Source organism: Pelecanus crispus, chromosome 6 (assembly GCF_030463565.1).
Source record: "Pelecanus crispus isolate bPelCri1 chromosome 6, bPelCri1.pri, whole genome shotgun sequence".
Taxonomy (NCBI): domain Eukaryota; kingdom Metazoa; phylum Chordata; class Aves; order Pelecaniformes; family Pelecanidae; genus Pelecanus; species Pelecanus crispus.
Window position 1 is genome coordinate 40656532 of NC_134648.1, and position 20582 is coordinate 40677113.

Genomic DNA, 20582 nt, shown 5'->3' on the forward strand with positions numbered 1-20582 from the left:
AGTTTTAATTGCTCCGAGTGACAACAGTAATGCTCTAAAAACTATACGTATAAATTCACATATACACTGATTTAGGGAAAATAAAAAAGGATACTACAGCAATATTACTTCTGCTTTTTCACTTACCTGATTGATGAGGACACTTCTCTCCTTCAGAATCAATGGTCATGCTCGAATTGATGACAGAAAAGCACTATGAAGAAAAATGCCATGAATTGCTTTTTTCTTTTGTGTGAATTCAGTATAACAATAATATTACTAACAACATATTTCAAAGACTATAGTATCATGATCTCTGCTCTGCAGCTCCAGATATAATTGGTACTGTGCAGGAACAAGAATTAGTTGACAAATAACTCTTTGCTTTTCTTCGAGTCACCATTTCTCAGACTGATTGTCAACTACTTAATTACTGATATTTACAACTAACCGTGGCTTCTAGAAATCTCTTGCCCCTGATGAATTAAAAAAAAAAAATCTAGATTGATATGTTTGGAAAACTATAGAAGAGAAAAAATGCACCCATTCAGTCTGACCTCATCACTCACTTCTAAGTAGGGGAAAAATAAATTTTTTAACACCAGTTGTGGTAGCACGTTCTTTACCTCTTGCTTCAGGAAACAGTGGAATCTGAACTGATGGTTCAGCTCATGATAGTTAAGGATTTATTATCAAGCAGACAAATACCCTACTGTTTCAGAAATAATCTTCTAAGCAAATCTTTTATTTTTTGACAGTTGTCTACTTCAGGTGACCTCATCGTTCATCTTACTAAGATACAAATGAAAAACTGGGATATAGGATACAAAACTCCTCAGAAAATGGGGGATTTTTATACAAAAAATTAGTCACATGGTAGAGTCATATAACAAATTAGAAATATGATGTATTGAGGGTATGTTTTGAGTGTTGCATGTGTATATGTAATAGAATTTCTATATATTCATTTTGTGCATCTATGAATTGTTTTCTTTTCCATACTAAGCCATGAACAAGTACTAGCTGGGTGTGAATGAGAATTCTAAACTCCAGGGACAAGGACAGTGCCTGAGAGATAAATGTTTACATAAAACCCAGTTGTTATTTTCATAGAAAACTGTGAATACACAGACAGGGAGATGGCAATAAAAACCTGTCTAAAAGAAAACAAAACTAAACCCCAAAACAGAGGCTCCCTCATCCCAGTGTCATTGCAGCATTGTTTTGTTTGCAAATCAATAAAGATGCAATTTATTGCAAATTGAAACTGACTCCAGTCATTGCAGGGATTAATGATCATGACAACTTGACCTAGTGCCATTGCCTTGTCTAACTCCATTGTGAGCCAAAGTTATGTTGACCAACAAATTGATTTTTTTTAATTCCCCTGATTTTAAGTTGACATTGGAATTTTAGCTTTAACAACCATTACAAATAAGAAAGTATATTTCTTCATGTCTCCTCCTCAGATGCTCCAGAAAGCCTGGGAAGTCCTTTTTTTCTTTTACAATGAATACCCTGTGGTAATCCCCATCTTTCCAATCTTAATCCTAGACCAGAAAGACCAATTCTTGTATTCCTTGTTGCATTCCTTGCCTACAGTTGATAAGCCATTCTACGGTGCTCACAGAAGTAATCTATTTCTCAGGTCCTACTTTCTGTAAGTCACACTTTGAGACATAAAGAATATTAACTTTTCAACCTTTTCAAAGGAGCTCTAAATGACTCAATTTATCATGTGGGACAGGGGAGTCTTTATCTCTTTGGTCTGTCAAGACTGAAGGAAAATGTGCTGTGCCACACATCCCACCTTCTCTTTTCTCAAGTTATCTCAAAGTGTGTGGCTCACTTCCATCCTATATGGCCAGGGTTTGTTCTTTCAGAGGGAAACAAAGGGAAAGCAAGAGAGGAGAAGGAAAGCTTGTTATATAACACAGGGCATATATCCAAGCTAATGTTCCACTCCAGAAACTGAAATCTCAGATCCAGAGGTGGCCAAGAGCATCCTTGACCATAAGTCAATTTTAACTATCAGGCTAAGAACACCTGCAACAATAATAAATTTCACCAGGGAATCTGTACTGTATTTGTAATTTACAACATTTTAGAGGCCAAATTAATAAATTGAAAGTTAGTTTCTATATCATTGAATGTAACTTGCAATGTTACAGAAAGGACCATCACAAAATTCCATGTGCTTTAGCTTCAAGGCAGACCTAGTGTGAAACTCACCACTTATTTATGTCTTAATTATTAAGACGTACAGAGAAGATTGACCAAATATGCCTAATATGCAGAGAACAGCAGCAGCAAAAAAAAAAATTAAGCACATACTGTAATAAATGAAAATATTTCAGATAATTTCTCTTAAAACAAGTGTGACTGCTGAACACACGTGCCTACAGCAGAAGTAGCAATGAGATTAGGATAATCCTTTTCAAAGAGAGTTTGAAAATACTTGAAAATGTGTAAATGTCTGTTAAAGAGGAAAAAAACTTGTACTAATTCTGACACACATATGCTTGATGGTATATATTGTTACATGACAAATATTTGGATGATAAATTAGTACCGTGAAAAAGAGTGAGACTATTATCTTAATGCAAGTAAAAAAAAGTAGTAAAGAACATATACAGTTTCTTAACACCACAAAGTTTTTCCCTTTCCCTGATACTTCATAAAGGAAATAATGTTTCTTTAGCAATTCCTCTCACATGAAAGAATTGTATTCTAGCATGTGGCCAGCTCAAATAACTTTTAACCTCTGACAAATTACAAACTTCTAGAACATCTCCCCCACGTTCTCAGAAGTTATAGTTGCACATCCTTTCAACACCAGTAACTGAAGGATTAATTTTTTCTGTACACAACAGTTCATGTAGGACATCAGAAGTCACTGTGGCAGTATGCATGTTTTCAAGAGATTTAAATTCTTTTCTGAATCTCCTCTAGGATCCCATTGCCTACACAATAGACAAGAAACAAGTCATATCATCATAATTGTTCATATTAATCAGCATGACAGAATTAACAAGAATTGTAAGAAACTGTATTTTCCTTTTAGTTTTTGTAAATAGGCTAATTAACTCAGTAAGTGCCTTTTGACAGTAGAAATGGTTTCTCCTCACATTAATTTTTTTTTTTTAAGTTCAGCAAACTTCCTCCACAGAATGTTGTTCATGTCATTCTTCAAAACCTTTCTGAGAGGGTCTTGAAAAATCCACACAAATCCTGGGCTTACATGGACAAATGGGGTTTACTGCAGCAAGAACAGCTAAGTGTTTATTTTGATTACATTTGTGGTACTAATGTCTAGAAAGAATATATATAAACTCAGGAAATCTGTTATCTGCACTTACAGATATTGTATTGAGCAGAAATTCAGAAAAGGGAGAAAAAAGAATGATAATGCAAACTAATTGCAATAACTAAAATGACAAGCATTAAGTTATGGCTATGTGACTTCTGCCATACTGTGTCAAGCAAGTCTAACTCACTAGTCAAGCTATAAAAACTTGTCATGTAGATTCTCTTAGACTTCCTATTTGCAAAATAAACCATGCTTGCTCAAAACACAAAGGCTGGGTATTCACAAAAGTAGTTTAAGCAAGTTTGCTTTATTGGCTAGGCTTGAACCCAGTTAGGTGTCAGAACATAACTGAGGAACCCATTAAACCCCGGTATCTGAACTACTTCTGATGATGTGCCTAATGTTTTTCTAGGGATCAGCTACAGATGATAGGATGTAAGCTATTGGACTTGCATCTTCTTACTGGAAGATGTTCTTCTGTTTCATTTGAACATATGATTACATTTTTATAATGAGTAGTTTTTCCCTAGGTATGTCTGGCAAATAAGTATTTTCATATACTAATGTGATTTTGCTAACTTACTCCATTGAATATGTTCTTAATACTTGACTCTACACATGTTCTAGTCTTCATGAAAAGACATAGTGTACTTGCATGTGTTCTTTGTTTTAGACGTATTATATGAAATCTTTGAAGGATTTTCCTGGACAGCATGCAGGTTTCTATACATCCGATTCAGAAGTGCCTTAATGCACTGTGTTGAAACTCATAAAAATCTCAGAGCTGAAGCTGGGGCACAAAAATTGGCTAGGGAGTCTGTGATTATACAAACAAGCCTTCATCTTGGCTTATACAAAATGAGCCTTAACTATCATCACCTCCTAGAAAGCCTCTGCTGTGAGCTCTGTAGGGATCCCAGCCAGCCCTTCTCTTCATTCCCTTCAATTTAAAAAATAAAATACCTTGTTACTACCATTCCCACAGCCTTTCTATCATTGTTCTACATTGACTTTCTTAGGAATAAAAATCCTGAACCTGTTTTATTTGGAGAGATTTCTAGATTCCCCTGACACAAGTAGCTGCACTTGCAGTCTGACTTGAGGAATCACTGCCTGTCTGGTAAAATGCTACTCTGTTGCTTTACAATCCTCAGAATGTCAAAAGTATGACAGATTTTAATATAATTTCTAGTAAGACAGGAATTAATATTTACCAATATAAAGAATTTGGTTGGAACTGGGTAACACTACACTGGTTTGACAAGTTATTGCAGTTCATAGCATGAGCTGTCAGCCACTAATCCTACTATGATGTGTTTCTGATAGAAACTATACTGTAAAATAACAAAATTGATATGAAAGCTTTGTGTCATTTTAGCAGTAACATTTTTACAAATGTCAGAACTGAAAAATTCCAGATTTGAAGACAGCAGATACTGGAAGTTTTCACTTAACCCCACTACAGGACAGGGAATCTTAGCAGAGCTGGTGAAATACTCATCTACCAGCACTGCAAAGATCTTTTTGTATGGAGGGGATGGCCAAAGAACAGTTCCTTGTATTTTTTGACCAGTTAGAATGAAAATTAGGACATCTGTTTACCTTTCATTTGGGTTAATGAAGCCCTCTGACATTACATTAGCATCTGATTAGGAATGGAAAAGTTGCTTACAGCTTAGGGCATGCAACTTGAAAATGCTTGAGTTAAAGTCATTATGAGCATACCTTTAAAATGGAACCCTATGCTGTTCATTAGAGATAGCTAAACTATTTGATGTTAAAAACCAAAGTCTGCCTACTTTTCTATTTGTAAATTCTCTGCATGATCTTACGACATTCAACTCTATATGACTGCGTTGCTTATTTCTTCTATGACAACCATGAATCACAGACTATCACTTCTCTCCTGAAATGCTGAGTTCTGTTGCCCTTTGAGGGTCAAGGTGGTCCAGTCAATCCTCATTTCCTTATTGTGACTTTTTGGTCTCTCTTTGTCTCCTGTGTTCACTGCATGACTCCCCTACTGGCTGTCATCCATGGGTAGCGGTAAGTCTTGTTTCTAAAAGTACTTCTCATCCTATTCCATGTTGTTCTTTTGTAATACAGTCTCTTTCACTTCAACTGACAATACCAGTGCTCAATTTCTAAATTCCAAAAGCAGGGACAGGAAAGTCTTTGAAGAGCTTTTTAATTTCATTCAGCTGAGTTAAGAAACCAGCTCAAGTTAGGCTGCCTGAAATACTGTTTTCAGCATGAATTCCTACAGCAAATACCATTGCAGAATACAAGTATTTCTGAAGCTTTATTAGGATTTATCTTCTTTTCCTTGCATTACTTCTTCCATTCTTTTAGGAATGGTTTATGTGTTTCAAAGGGCAGTTTAATGAAAGCTGACACTGACAAGATGCTCTGTGTGGCTCTGACACAATCATGCTTTTGTTCCTTACACTAAACCAGAGAATGTCAGAGAACTGTTTGAGTGCAAGGCAACAGACATTTTTTCCTCACAGTTGCTGAAGCCTCTGACAAAAGGCATACATACACAGCATTCCCTCAAATACCTTAAACAGGGTTCTTTCATTGCATTGATACAAATGCATTCAGCCTGAAAGCTGACAGCTTCTTGCAGCGCTTGTAAAATCCAGGCAGAGAAGCAATGAGATTTTATTGCCGCCTTTGCCCAGCTTTCCTCTGGTGTCTCTCCAGAAACATTTTGCAACAACAGATTGGGCTTTGCAGGCCATGTATGCTACACACTGTGAAAGATATTATATTGCTAGAGCAGGAAGAAAAAAAAAAAGTCTTTGTCAGAAGCCTACTTTTGTTTCTGATGCTTTTAACAAAACAAGGAATTAAAAATGTTTCCATTATAATCCTGACATTTTCGACTAGGAGTAGAGAGATCTGGGTTTTATATTCTCAGATCTCCTTTCTATTCCTGCCCATTAATTTACTGTAAATTACTTACTTCCATGCCTTAGCTTATATCTGTATAAAAGAAATCTGATATTTCTCTTTGAATTTTTGTTACAGAAGGGTGAAAAATGCTACATTCAAGATAAATACCTTGTATTATTACAGCTTCAGCACAGACTTTGGAGAAAAACCTTTAGCAAGATTAAGGAAGAAACACCTAGGTTGGTGATCTAGCACTACGAATTTCTGATGATTAAATCTTGTCCTAAATCCTTTCAGACATGCTGAAACTCCTTCACTACAACTTTGCCTTTGTGATGTGAAGTATCCTCATTTCACGTGCAGTGCACGTCTACGCCTTCATCTACAAACACTAACAAAACACAGTCAATAAATAACACAACAGGAGCTGTTCAAACCCCAAAGGGCAAGGGCTAAAAGTGGTATTTTTAAGGCCAACATGAAGTACAAAGAGTTCAGCTGTGGAGCCACCTCTTCGGATAAAGGACCTGTGAGTAATAAGAGAAAATCATGACACTGAATATGGAAAGACTGTACAAAAGTGGGAACTAGGAAGGACTGTTGGGGTAGTAAGGGAAGCCATAAATAACCTTGCACGTTTACTGTGCCAGAGACAGAGGAACGGGTTCTATGAAGTGTACCCAGTCAATGAACATGAACACATAACCTCTTCCTTCCCACCTACTTTTCCTCTTTCAGTGCCATTGCAGAGATTGCCATATAGAATAGAGACTTCAGAAAAAAAGGATTTTAATCTAACACCTACTAAGTTGAGGTAATTAGCAATAGCTAACAGTTAATGATGCTTCCCTCATGAACGGATGCTAAGAGTTATGAAACCTTGCCTGGCAGATAAATGGTATCTTTCTCAGCCATCTGTCTTACAAATGATCCTATATGTACAGCTATTATTTCAGTCAGACACTGGCAGCTCTGCAATTGTTCATGGCCTCAGTGAAGAATAGTACCTGTCACAGAGTTTGAGTGCTCTGACTTTTAACAGGCCTGTCCCCAGCTTGTCTGAAATGCCGAACAACTGCACATGGGGAAGCAACAGAAAAGAATAGGCAAGATAAAAAACAAGGGCGCTCATATTTCTCTATCCATAGGTTTAAAACCCCTCAGGACTGTCCTGAAGAAATTTTACTAGAACTCGCTGCTAAAATTGCAGATGGTTTGCTACCCACTTGTGAGAAAACACTAATGGCAAGCCCTCCACCACTGCTGTCCTCTTCCCTGGGAGCTGCATCTTCATAGGGTTCACTCGGTAGTTGCTTCACCACCTCTTCTGACTTGCTCACGTGGTGACCCAGAAGTCTCCAACCCTTCCCTCATCTTGCCCACCCTCACCTCAGAATTTAGCCACTGTTGATTTGCAGCACGAGCAGTGCTTAACACTTCCTCATCCCTAAAGAGCAATATTGGGATGCTTCTGACTGAGCTAGACTCTCTTACAATCCTCAAACAAACAAATGTAGCAATCTATTATTAAAGCTAAATGCCTTTTATCAGAGTGCCAACTGTACCTACAACACTAAAGATCTCACAGCTGTCATAAATATTTCCAGACGCTGTATTTAATAAAACTGGTAAAGGTTTTGGAAAAAAAGATTCTCATTAAAATATTAATACTTCCCACAAGTAAATGCAGCTTTTGTAGAAATCCTGATTTTCTGATCATGCTAATCCAAAGAAAGCTTTACTGTATCTCTGATCTTTGTATCTTCTTTCTGATATAGTAAAAAACATCCAGTCACTGATTTGGCTGCAAACCAGCATGTTGATTAATGTTAGTTGCATATGTTGAAGATTTCCTTTTTGGTATAGTATGAAACACTATCAAAATCCTCTGGTTTCCTTTCTGTGCTACCCAGAAAAGAACACTTAAGACAGAAGAAAACTCTTTGTCCTCCCACCTTTAGCAGCAACAGAATTTCAACACAATACAGGCTTGAACTTTAGTTCTTCTGCAAAAGTTCTCACTATTTTAGCTATCAGAGACGTGTAAAATTGTTTAAAATATAAATGAGAATTTTCTTAGATACCTATTTGTTAAGCTGCCTGGCCAAAAGGATCTGGGGGTGTGGTTGACAGCCAGCTGAACATGAGCCAGCAGTGTGCCCAGGTGGCCAAGGTGGCCAACAGCATCCTGGCTTGTATCAGGAATAGTGTGGCCAGCAGGAGCAGGGAGGTGATTGTCCCCCTGTACTCGGCGCTGGTGAGGCCGCACCTGGAATCCTGTGTCCAGTTTTGGGCCCCTCAATACAAGAAAGACATTGACGTGCTGGAGCGTGTTCAGAGAAGGGCAACAAGGCTGGTGAAGGGTCTGGAGCACAGGCCTTATGAGGAGCGGCTGAGGGAACTGGGATTGTTTTAGTCTGGAGAAGAGGAGGCTGAGGGGAGACCTTATCACTCTCTACAACTACCTGAAAGGAGGTTGTAGTGAGGTGGGTGTTGGTCTCTTCTCCCAAGTAGTTAGCGATAGGACGAGAGGAAATGGGCTCAAGCTGCACCAGGGGAGGTTTAGATTGGATATTAGGAAAAATTCCTTCACGGAAAGGGTAGTCAAGCATTGGAACAGGCTGCCCAGAGAGGTGGCTGAGTCACCATCCCTGGAGGTGTTCAAAAAATGGGTAGATGTGGCACTTTGGGACATGGTTTAGTGGGCATAGTGGTGTTGGGTTGATGATTGGACTGATGATCTTAGAGGTCCTTTCCAACCTTAATGATTCCTAGTTTTTACTTTCATTAAAAATAATCCAGCCTCCAAGCCAGGAAACATGAAAGTATAACTCTACCCTTAATTGGTTTAGTGTGGACTTGGTAATGTTAGGTTAATGGTTGGACTGGATGATCTTGAAGGTCTTTTCTAACCTAAACAATTCTATGATTCTATAATATTCTCCAACACACTCGACACACTAGCATATCTTTTACTTAGAAATGCTAATATATTGAATCAGTAAACATTTATGCTTGAGCCTCTTTCATGACTCAAAGATAACAAACAAAACCCCAGCACCTTTACCATAAATTACACACAGCAGCAGATTAGGCTGATGATTTATGAAAATCGTAAGATCAAGAAAAAAATGCCAACATGGTGAAATTGATCTAAAAAAAAATCTCAGAAAATGAACCAAACATTTTCTTTTTCTATTCTTACAGGACAAATGTACAACAACAATGGGAAAGAACTGCCAAATTGTTATGCGTAAACTACAACAAAATGTTGTTCTGATCAAGTTTGCTTCTGATCCACCAGAGATCTATTTCTTTTACTAAAAGTTTCATACAGTTTGGGCATTGGGCATGTATGGCATTCAACATCGGATGGATGACATGGATTCTAGCAAAAGTAACCTAATAACTGAAGTAATTTAACCAGCTGACAATATTTGTCAACAGGGTATTTTTGTGATTAGGATCTTAGGGACCATGTTTAAGCCTGAAAAAAACAGATGGCAGCAGAGTCAGTTCATATTTGACAAGATTCTTCTGCAAATAGCCCTCATTTGAATACATGGGATTGCTTCTCTGTGTGTAGAGGAATTCTAGCTTTATAGTTTCATTCCCATAGGGCAATTAAAATTGCTTTTGCTTTGATAAAAAATTATCAATAAAATTAGATGGCCAAAAGAAAACAATAACAATTTGAGAACAAGCATTTCATAGCAAATTGAAAGCAAATTAACACAGAAGCTCTTTTTAACCTGTACAGCCTTTAGGGATGCTAATGTAAACCTGTGTTAACAGGTTGTCTGGAATCTGCTTGGACATGAAATATCCTTCAACCTAGTTCCCATTACTTGTTTTTTAATTACAGTACTCCTTCTAGAGAAAGTTTCATCATTACAGTGGAAACTAATTTTTATTGTTTTGCTAGAGTGAAATATAATTCTGCTAGAGTGAAATATAAAAATGTCATTTACAAATCATTTATATTTCCAATAGACAACACAAATAATCCATGGACAGTTTTCTTTTCATCACAGTTAAAGTATTTAATGACAAAATCAGGGTTTCCAGTAATGACTCGAGAGCAGGTCCCACTTTTTTTTTCCCCAGAATGGCACAAAATAATTTCTACATCTTTGAGAACTTTCAAGGAATTGGTTACAATAGGTACCAGCAAGTATTACAATTCTGGCGTATCATAGCAAAACTTAGCTACCTTTAAGATCACTTTTTAGAGAGCACATTTTTGTTAATATTTCACATAATGCACAACTTTTGCTAGACACAAAAGTAGCCTTTTAAGACACAGTTTGCAGTACGGTAGTCAAGTCTAACAATACATTATTTTTATTCTTTGCAGAACTTTAAAAAGATAAAGAAACTATTGATGTTCTTACAATTTACAAATACATTCTTTCATATGAAACATTAACCTGAATTATAGTATATGTTATGTACATGACTATCTAATAATACTAGGTTGTATACACTACAAGCTAAGTTCCAGAAGGAAACTGCAATGCTGTAAGATTTGCCTTTGGATAGGCATTTATACACCTCTGATTTTTTTCTAAAAACTACCAAATCTTGTAGTTTAACAGCAAGAACAAAGTAAACACACAGACGAACCTCTTTTCCTTCATTCATTAACACTAGGTTACTTAGAATTCCCATAGTAAATGGCTTTTGATGGTTGGATAAAAGTCCTGAGTTATGATACATAACACAATACACTTAACTGGAGGATATAAAAAAAAAAAAGTGCTGAAAAACTGTCAGTGGGACTAAAGTAATGTTTTAGAACAGTTCAACTCACAAAAGGTCTGGAACTTAGCAGTGCAACCGTGACCTTGTCCTGTCCAGCTCATATTCATGTAAACACCTGAAAACCTATGCCTTTTTATCTGAGTTTAGACAACTAATTCTTTTCAGGTTTATCTGATCTGGGTTTTAGACACTTCTAAATTACTGACAAGCTTAGAAGACCAGCTAGATGGCAGCAGTTCAAAACCTATTCCTTCTTTCTCTCAAGAGAAAGACTTGCGAGGTTAGCAGCAGAATATAGTTAAAAAAGTAAGAGTGGAAAAGATGATGACAGAACATAGCTGTGTGGTCAAAAATGTACTCCCTGACTGATTTCTAATGCAGCTATTTTTAAAAATTAGCCTAATGTTTTGTCTCTAGCAAAAGTTCAATTTCTAATGAGGGACTGTTTTCCTGGTTAATTTGCAGAAATACCCATAGTCATTACAATAGTGCTTGGAAAGCAACTGACATTTCCAGGGCAAGCATTAATTGTACGTAGCTCAACAAATTGTACGTAGCTCAACAGAGTGTTCAGAACTCATGTTGTTAATGAGCCTGTTCTGATTTATAACAGATGTGGCCAAATTCCTTTTCAGTTGACAGTGCTGGATGTAGTAATTGTTAGAGCTGATGCTAAATAGATCTAAATGATCATACGGTACTACACAGATGACAAACTTACCCCTTCTCTCAATTCCCAGTGTGAAATTAAATAATAAGCTTCATACAAAACAGTTTAAATTACAGAAAAAAACCCCGAGACGTAACGTTTGAGTGCAATCAGTTAACTAGACAGTGTCCTTAGTTCAGATAAGAGTGTTTTCCTAAAGCCAAGCGTCTTACAAAATGGGTATTTCCAAGAGATTTTCAGTTACTTCAGCTTGCAGTAACTAAGATATTCTCAATTACTACAGAAGCTTTTATCTCTCTTACAAGCACTGCTCTGAGGATTTTAAACTGTTTAGTGTCATTAATAACACAAAAATCTTGTTCTACATTGAAAATTAAAACTACAGTACATTCATATAATGCCAGCTTTCTGGCTCTCCGGTAAGATAAGGACAAAAATGAAGAGCAGGCATCTTCAGAAGATGAAGGCTGAAACTTCTGCTAGGATTTCTGTTTCTACCTTACTGGTTTAAAAAAAAAAAATTAAAAATTGCAGCTTTTTTTTTTTTCCTTCATTTGAGAAGCATATTAGAACAACTTAAAAACCGTTAAGAAAACAGCTGTGAAGGAAAAGAGTAACCTACTTGTTTTTGTAAGAGAATACAGTGCACATATTGCATCTAGTGAATATAGAATGAAGTAGGGAGTCATCCTTCCAGTGATAATATATATTGAAAACTGAGACCCAAACTAGAAGTTATGATTCTAATGTACCAAAACATGCTTTTTGAAAGCCTCTATTTTTAAAATCAGATGACTAGCTAACACAGAAGTCATTCTAATCAGACAAATTTCTGAAGCATTCCCAAAAATTCTTAGTGTAGAATATATGAAAAACAGATGACTTGGAAAATAGTGCTTTCTTATTTTCCCAGGCCTTTGCATTCTCATTTACATAGGCCTTTAGCCACAGAATCACAGGTAAAAAGAAAGTGAAATGTTAAATTATACCAGATTGCTAAATTCTAGATTGTGTTTGAGGCACAGCTATGTGTGTATAGATGTAAAAATTACTTTTTTCCTCAATTTTGAAACCTCAAGCATACATTCTGTAGTTTTCATTATACTATTCAAATAACCAATCCGGAAGGGAAAAGAGGAATATTCAAAATGCAGCACTGGTAACAGATTCCTCTATGAAATTCAGATATGCACTCCTGAATGCTGGTGATGGCACATGCAAAACTTCCTACATTGGGTAGAAAAAACGAGATTTTCTGCTTCCCAGGACAAAGCAGTCTATTCTTCACTATAGTTACAACCCAAAGTGTTTAATTCCAACATTCACATTCTGCTGATGCTACATAAAAGGAAGAAAAGTATACCCCTTCTTTGGATTTTATTTTCACACGTATGTCCACAACCAGTTAAATAATTTTCTGTACAACTGGGGAAGAATATTACTATTTTAATCCTGATCAGCTTGTCATTTGGTCCAGTTCCCCTGTTTGCTTTCACTCCTGTAACAACTGAAATACAGGTAGAAAGTACTGCAGGACTGTGTAGCAATATTACAAAAGAGGAACAAAAGTAAGTCAAAAAGGTAGAAATGCAACACTTTTTCCTGCACAGAAACTGAAAGAATGCATCTCCACTGAACTGGAAGAAAAAAGCACACAGAAGTCTGGATCTCCTGTAAAAGTTGCTGAATGTAGCCTTTTCAGTTTCTTTCGGGAAGATTTCAACTTTGGGCAGTATCTCAGCATTTGTGCTTCATGGCAAGCTGAAAAAGAAAGAAAAAAATTAATTAAAGATGGATCACACATAACGATAGCTCTATCAAGCTAATGTGGCTAGTTTGGATCAGAAAAGTTTGTAAACCGAATTCTCCAAAAGATGCCTGAAATCTGGAAGTTCTTTGCACACAGATATGCAGTCATTCCCTTCACTGTGACAGACAGGCTAAGTCTCTCTTTGCTGTGCCGAGGAGGCAGGATTTATCTGCTTTCATAGCTGTGTTTCCCAATGTTCCATTATTTTGTTATCTGGGAGGAGGGCTAGAGCAAGACGCTAGAAGCAGACATGCTTAAAAGAACGGTCATTTAGACCTAATGATTTGCATTGTTAAATACAATCAGAAACTCTAGACAAGTAATTTAAAACACCTGTTTCAGCAGCTCTGCCACTACATAATGATGATAAATTAAGGACTGATTGCCTTTCCACCTCTGTGATTACTGATTATTTCCATTTCAAATAATTCAAAAATAGACTTAAAACTGGGAATCAGATGGAGAAGAAAGAGGTAAAGTGAGTTAAATCCTGTATCAAAAGTGTAGACAAACTGACTTTGGCAAACCAAGCAGAGAACTTAGTTTTAGGCTCCGTATAATAAAACATTGGCATCTGTAGACAATAGCATGCTAACAAAGCTGAGATGAGTGAACCCTCTAGGAAGTTACCTAGAAACCAGAACTGGTAGGGGCAGTTAAAATTTCCTCATTTGCTACCAGTGACATGCTGACCAATAAATGACTCAAATTTAATTGACGTGAGCCTTTGATACTCAAGGACCTGGTCACAACTATGCCATTTGAAAAAAAAATTATTCTTTGTAGAGATATACTGGAAAGGCATTTCAGCATGAAAGAACTCCAACCAACACTTTTCTTTCTCCCCTCAAACAAGATTTTTTTTTTTTTCCAGAGAAATGTGTCTTTCTTTAAGCAGACCACTCTGACAAGTTTTTATTGTACAGAATCTGTAACTCTGAGCTCCTGTGCAGTCACTAACAAGGGGAAGGAATTTTTTAGAGGCAAAGAAAGAAGGTGAAGAGGGTGTCATAAAGAGGATTGGATAGATACCCTAAGCTAAGTTAAAGCCTTTACACAACTAAATATATATATATGCGTTCATTCAGCAAACTCTGGTAGCCAAAACAGAAGCACTCTGTAAATGCTATCGTTTCTGGTGCAAACTAAGTGGTTGGGTTTTTTTTTGTTTTTTTTTTTGTTTTTTTAACAGGTGACTAAGGTGTTTTTTTAAAGATGCTACAAAGAGTATTCCTATGCCATGCACCTTACACTGCCTCTATTACATGTTTTATATCGTAAAATAACCTGACATATACCTGAAGTAGAATCACAGAATCATTTAGGTTGGAAAAGACCTTTAGTATTGTTGAGGCCACCTGTAAACCAAACACTGCCAAGTCCACCACTAAACGATAGCCCTAAGTGATACTTCTACATGTCTTTTAAATACCTCCAGGGATGGTGACTCAGCCACCTCTCTGGGCAGCCTGTTCTAATGCTTGACTATCCTTTCCATGAAGAAATTTTTCCTAATATCCAATCTAAATCTCCCCTGGTGCCACTCGAGGCCATTTCCTCTCATCCTATCACTTGTTACTTGGGAGAAGAGACCAACACCCACCTCACTACAACCTCCTTTCAGGTAGTTGTAGAGAGCAATAAGGTCTCCCCTCAGCCTCCTCTTCTCCAGACTAAAACAATCCCAGTTCCCTCAGCCGCTCCTCATAGGACCTGTGCTCCAGACCCTTCACCAGCTTTGTTGCCCTTCTCTGAACACGCTCCAGCACGTCAATGTCTTTCTTGTATTGAGGGGCCCAAAACTGGACACAGGATTCCAGGTGCGGCCTCACCAGCGCCGAGTACAGGGGGACAATCACCTCCCTGCTCCTGCTGGCCACACTATTCCTGATACAAGCCAGGATGCTGTTGGCCTTCTTGGCCACCTGGGCACACTGCTGGCTCATGTTCAGCTGGCTGTCGACCAACACCCCCAGGTCCTTTTTGGCCAGGTGGCTTTCCAGTCACTCTTCCCCAAACCTGTAGCATTGCATGGGGTTGTTGTTACCCAGGTGCAGGACCTGGCACTTAGCCTCGTTGAACCTCATACAATTAGCTTTGGCCCATCGATCCAGCCTGTCCAGATCCCTCTGTAGAGCCTTTCCATCCTCAAGCAAATCAACACTCCCACCCAGCTTGGTGTTGTCTGCAAACTTACTGAGGGTGCACTCAATCCCCTTGTCCAGATCATTCATGAAGATATTAAACAGAACTGGCTCCAATACTGAGCCCCGGGGAACACTACTTGTGACTGGCCACCAACTGGATTTAACTCCATTCACAACTCCATTATCTTCCACACACCCCAGGAACCTCCTAGACTGTTTCGTCTCTGCTATACTGTATTTCCAGCAGATATCTGGTAAGTCGAAGTCCCCCACGAGAACAAGGGCTAGCGATCATGAGACTTCTCCCAGCTGCTTATAGAATATTTCATCTGCCTCTTCATCCTTGTTGTATGGTCTGTAACACCACGATATCTGCCTTATTGGCCTTTCCCCTGATTCTTACCCATAAACACTCAACCCTATCGTCACCATCACCAAGCTCTAGACAATCTAAACACTCCCTAACATACAGGGCTACCCCACCACCTCTCCCTCCTTCCCTACCCCTTCTGAAGGGTTTATAGCCATCCACTGCAGCACTCCAGTTGCATGAGTCACCCCACCATGTTTCTGTGATTGCAAGTGTATCATAGTTTTCCAGCTGCGTAACGGCTTCCAACTCCCCCTGTTTGTTGCCCACGTAACATCCAGACACACAAATTAAGCTGTAAGAGAAACCTGTATCCAGTCATGATACTATAGTGGTGAAATTAATTATGGGCTGACAATAATTCAAAGTACTTTTACTGTTTTACTGAAGGCAACTATAAAGCAAACAAAATGGGAACTCTGCTTTGCTGACACAAAGTATTCACAAATACTAGTAAGTTAAAATTGGTGCCTTTCTCTTCACTATCACTGTTTTGCCAGAAAGTTACAATTTTGCCATATAACCAGCACAGCTGGACATCGCTTTCCTGGCTTCACTGGAGTAATGTGTTTTCTTTTGTGTACAGACATCTAAGGTCTGAGTAGCAATTGCCCTCAAAGACTTACCCAGAGAAGCATTAATAATAAACAATACTGTACTTATTCCTAAATGCTCCACCAAACCCCTAACAAAACTCTCTTGCAAACCAAAGCACACCACCATAAAACAACGGGCTCTCTAACTAATACATTCCTGGGTGGCTGCCCTATGCATTTTTGTGACATTAACAGTAGAGGAATTGCAGGACTACTGCACCTCTAAGATACAATTCAGGACTTAGGGCACCAATACAGAAAAATCTGCGAGTTAAAAAAAAATGTTGTAAACCCCATTTTACTAAGTTATCCTTATGATCATTAAAATGACAAGCATTCATTTGTAGTCCTCTAAGACCTAAGCTGTATTATGTTTTTTTCAAACACAAAGATGTTATTTTTTTGTTAAAAAGACAAACCCAAGCATTTATTGCAAATCCTTATCCATCATCCACTGAAAGACTGTCACATTCCTGTTTCAGGCAGCTGGCAATTGGGATAGCTTCAACAGCACATGGCCTCATGCTCATCTGAGGAAGATTGGTAATCTGTAGAACTGGACTGGCAGGAAGGTTTCATAAATGTCAGTCTGGTACACAGTCCAAAGAGAGATTATCCTTTTCTATTCTGCATCACTTAGACATTTCCTGAAGAAACTGTTCTCACTTACTGCCACAGAGACATGTAAACTCAAATGACTATGTACAAAATCCAGATTGAGAATTTTCCCATATTTTTTGATTAAAAAAATAAAATACTTGTATTGTGGATTTTTTAGCTTCTCCACCATTCCTGCTATGTTTCTATCCAATTTTGGTTTTGAATTGTTATATTAGGATTTTGTAAACTTTTATTTCTAAACATGGTACAGCACAGGCTATCAAAGATAGAATTTTTATTACAATACTGCATCCTTTAATCCTGAGATTTTTAAAATAAGATTTTCCTAACAGAACCTGTTGAAAAGATTTGTTTCTGTTCACAGCATGCCTTCATCTGTGGAACTGCTGTTCTGCACATATGGAAGATGAAAGGGCAACACACACTAATGAAACCTATTCAAATCTTACTCAAGATTCATAGTGGCCCAACTATCAGAGGCATTTGTAATTTTTGAACTCCCTACCAAACAGCATGCTATGCTTTATTCTAAAGTAGCAAACCTTCTGGCCCTTATCCTAAAGCAGTGGTAGCTGCTGTTTAAGGTTGGTTTTCTAAGTTGCCATAGTTATCATCACTGGGCGGGGAAGGCGGTGGTGTTAGATGGAAGAGTCCAAGAGCAGGCTCGTACCATGCTCAGGCCACTAAGCTGAACCATGCTAATCTAAACAGGCCACCAAGTAGAGGATTATCCCAGTAAATGTTAAAAAAAGTTTTTTAAAAAAATGTTTTGTGACATTTTAAAAACTACATAAGACAGGTTTGAACAGAAGTGGAAGATACCAATCCAGGATTTCTAGTGTTAATGCAGTAGCCAGGCATTTTTTGGCATAAGCATGATAAAGTGTAACACATGTGCTAAGCAGCAAAACTATCAAACTTGCATGCTGAAATGGTTGCTCATGTTCAGAAAACTTTTACCTTTTTTTTTGAAAAGCATTCTCTCTGCTATGGATGTGTTACACATCCACCAAATTGAATGCTGTGGATGCCTAGAATTTGTCAGAGATGGAAGCTCAGCACCATTATGCACATGCAGAAGCAACAGGCATAGTACTATCAATACATTCCACCAAGAACAGGGAATGTCCATACATTCCTGAGGCAGAACATTTCCTCGATATCCTCATAAATATATTTCCAGACATAAAAAGATCTGTCTTCAGAAACAGATAGTCACAGGCCTATGACTGCTTATCAAAGGGGATTAACGATAATTTCACTATACTGCTGCACAGAGTATGAGGAATAGTACCAAACAGCAGTGGGAAGACGGATTTTAAATAGGCTTCAGGAAGGTGAAGATAGATAGTTCCAATTCAAGTGGAAATGCAGCAAACCTCAGATCTATGCACAGAGGAGGTTATAGACCAGAATCTGCCAAGTGAGGAACAGTATCAAGGAAAACAGCAAGCTGTTTGTAAACACTGATTGACTGCAATTCTTTCTAGAGCTTCCTCCTCTCAAAATAAAGGAATGTGTGTCTTTAACCTACTGAGAGCCTTATCCCACCAAAATCTTACCTTGTGTGCAGTTTCTGCAAACTGCTGAGCACTGTTTTTCAGCTCCTCTGTCTTTTCTTCTGCTCGACCTAGCCTCTCACCACGCTCATTCAAAGCCTGACTTGCCTTCTGTACTGCGCTTGTCACACTGTCTGCTGCTGAATGGAGTATGCTGTTTCCTGCAATACCAAAAGAAACTATTAGAACATCCAAATATATATATGCTTTGTATTAAATACAATTATTGTCATTTAAAATGTTCTAGAGCTGATGTGTTATCTGCTAGTTTACCATCTAGCTGCATTTTGGATAATGGGATAAGTTATTGTTTTCTCATTCAAACTGTGTTATTGGCAAATTATAAATAAGTACCGTATGGCAAAATAATACTCAGGGAATATACGGAAGCAGTGGACATACTATGTGGGGGTTTTTTTTTAAGCTTTATGCTCATACATCATTTCAGGAAGCCATTCTACTAAATCAATGAAACCTTCACAAGTGCACACAGCTTCTTCACAACATTCATGTTAATATAGATTAACTTTCTTTGGAAGTTACACTATTTCCCTAGAGAATAAATGATTGACGCTGCAGGACATGCCTGTATGAATTCACCATTTTTTCCATATTGTAATTATTATAATAATATTTCATTTACAAGTGCACCCTAAACACTGTTACTACAGTTATTTTATGCTGCTCTGATCTATCTACCTTTGACCCTTCACATGGAGCACCAGCCATGTTTCATGTGACAATGTACTTTATTTAAACCTTGGTATTCAAAGTCCCAGCAAGGGACAGTATCTTCTAGGCCTTTAGCTTTACCATCCACATCAACTTCTCAGTGTCTCTGTTTCTTCTCTGGAACACAATGCAGTATTTTCTTCAACTTTTCAACAGAATTGCACTTCTCCTCTACCTTTATCCCTTTTAAATGCTCACTCTTTTCAGTACTCCTTTCTATACTGCTTCTCAACAGAAGGGATTATCCAGAAAGATCTGGAACAAACTGCTGATGAATGTTTATGATATGAACCACAGTACAAACTGAAAACTCTTCAGAGAATGTTACACACAGCAGTATGAACTGGTACATATTAAAATACATGTAGAACCAAAAAAAAAAAGTTATTTTGTCCTATCCTTTACCCTTTTCAGCAAAAGTGTGGTCTCCTCCACAAGCTTTAAAAACTTAACCTACCTTACAGGGAATTTGTTATCTAGGAATTTGTTGTCTAGACATATACAAAGCCAGAAAGCCAATACAGAGAGAGTATTAACCACTAGGCACACAGTTTTCTAAACTGCCCCAAATATTGTAATCACACAGAGCCTTTTTTCACAGCATTAAAACCAAACATATAACACTTTCAAATGAATTATGCTGGTAAAGGTATGAAACTAGTTCAACACACGAAGCTGAACCGAACACTACAGCAAATCTGCTGTTATAACAAAGTCTGCTGTTCTTATGGACATACAAAGACAAGTGAAAATAAACACAAACCTACTGCTTTTATCATTAATCTGAAAAGCGTGTCTACTTCAAAAATATTGCCAGGTTAAAAAATAAAACCCAAACATTCATTTGAAGGGTTATTTTGCTATTATTTTCATAAAGAAAAAGAACAGAAGACTCATTCAGACTAATTTTACAGATAATGCAAGTGAACAATGAAGAGCGCAACTGAAGGTTGCCCCAGGTAGCCTGCGGAACAACAGTACAAGCTGCACATGTGGGAACTCTTGAGATAAAAAACTGCCTTAAAATTTTATTAAACTAAAACACAACTAGTATCAAACTATGGAGGTGGGGGAGGGACCCAAGAACCTACACACAATGACTCACATATGATGAGTCAGTATGAGA

At 37.7% G+C, this 20582-nt stretch overlaps 1 protein-coding gene across 3 annotated transcripts in view; it reads right to left on the minus strand.

The window, feature by feature from the left end:
- Positions 1–13358: 13358 nt before the first annotated feature.
- The window catches only part of STXBP6 (syntaxin binding protein 6), a 91966-nt gene continuing 84742 nt past the window's right edge, over positions 13359–20582 (minus strand). For 2 of the 3 annotated variants that reach the window (XM_075712945.1, XM_075712943.1), the window contains 2 exons: positions 18728–18885; positions 13359–13382 (listed from right to left, as the gene is read on the minus strand). In XM_075712945.1, coding sequence (XP_075569060.1) covers positions 13359–13382; positions 18728–18885 — 182 coding nt within the window. The remainder of the gene's footprint in view (positions 13383–18727; positions 18886–20582) is intronic. The other variant, XM_075712944.1, reaches the window with a different exon arrangement.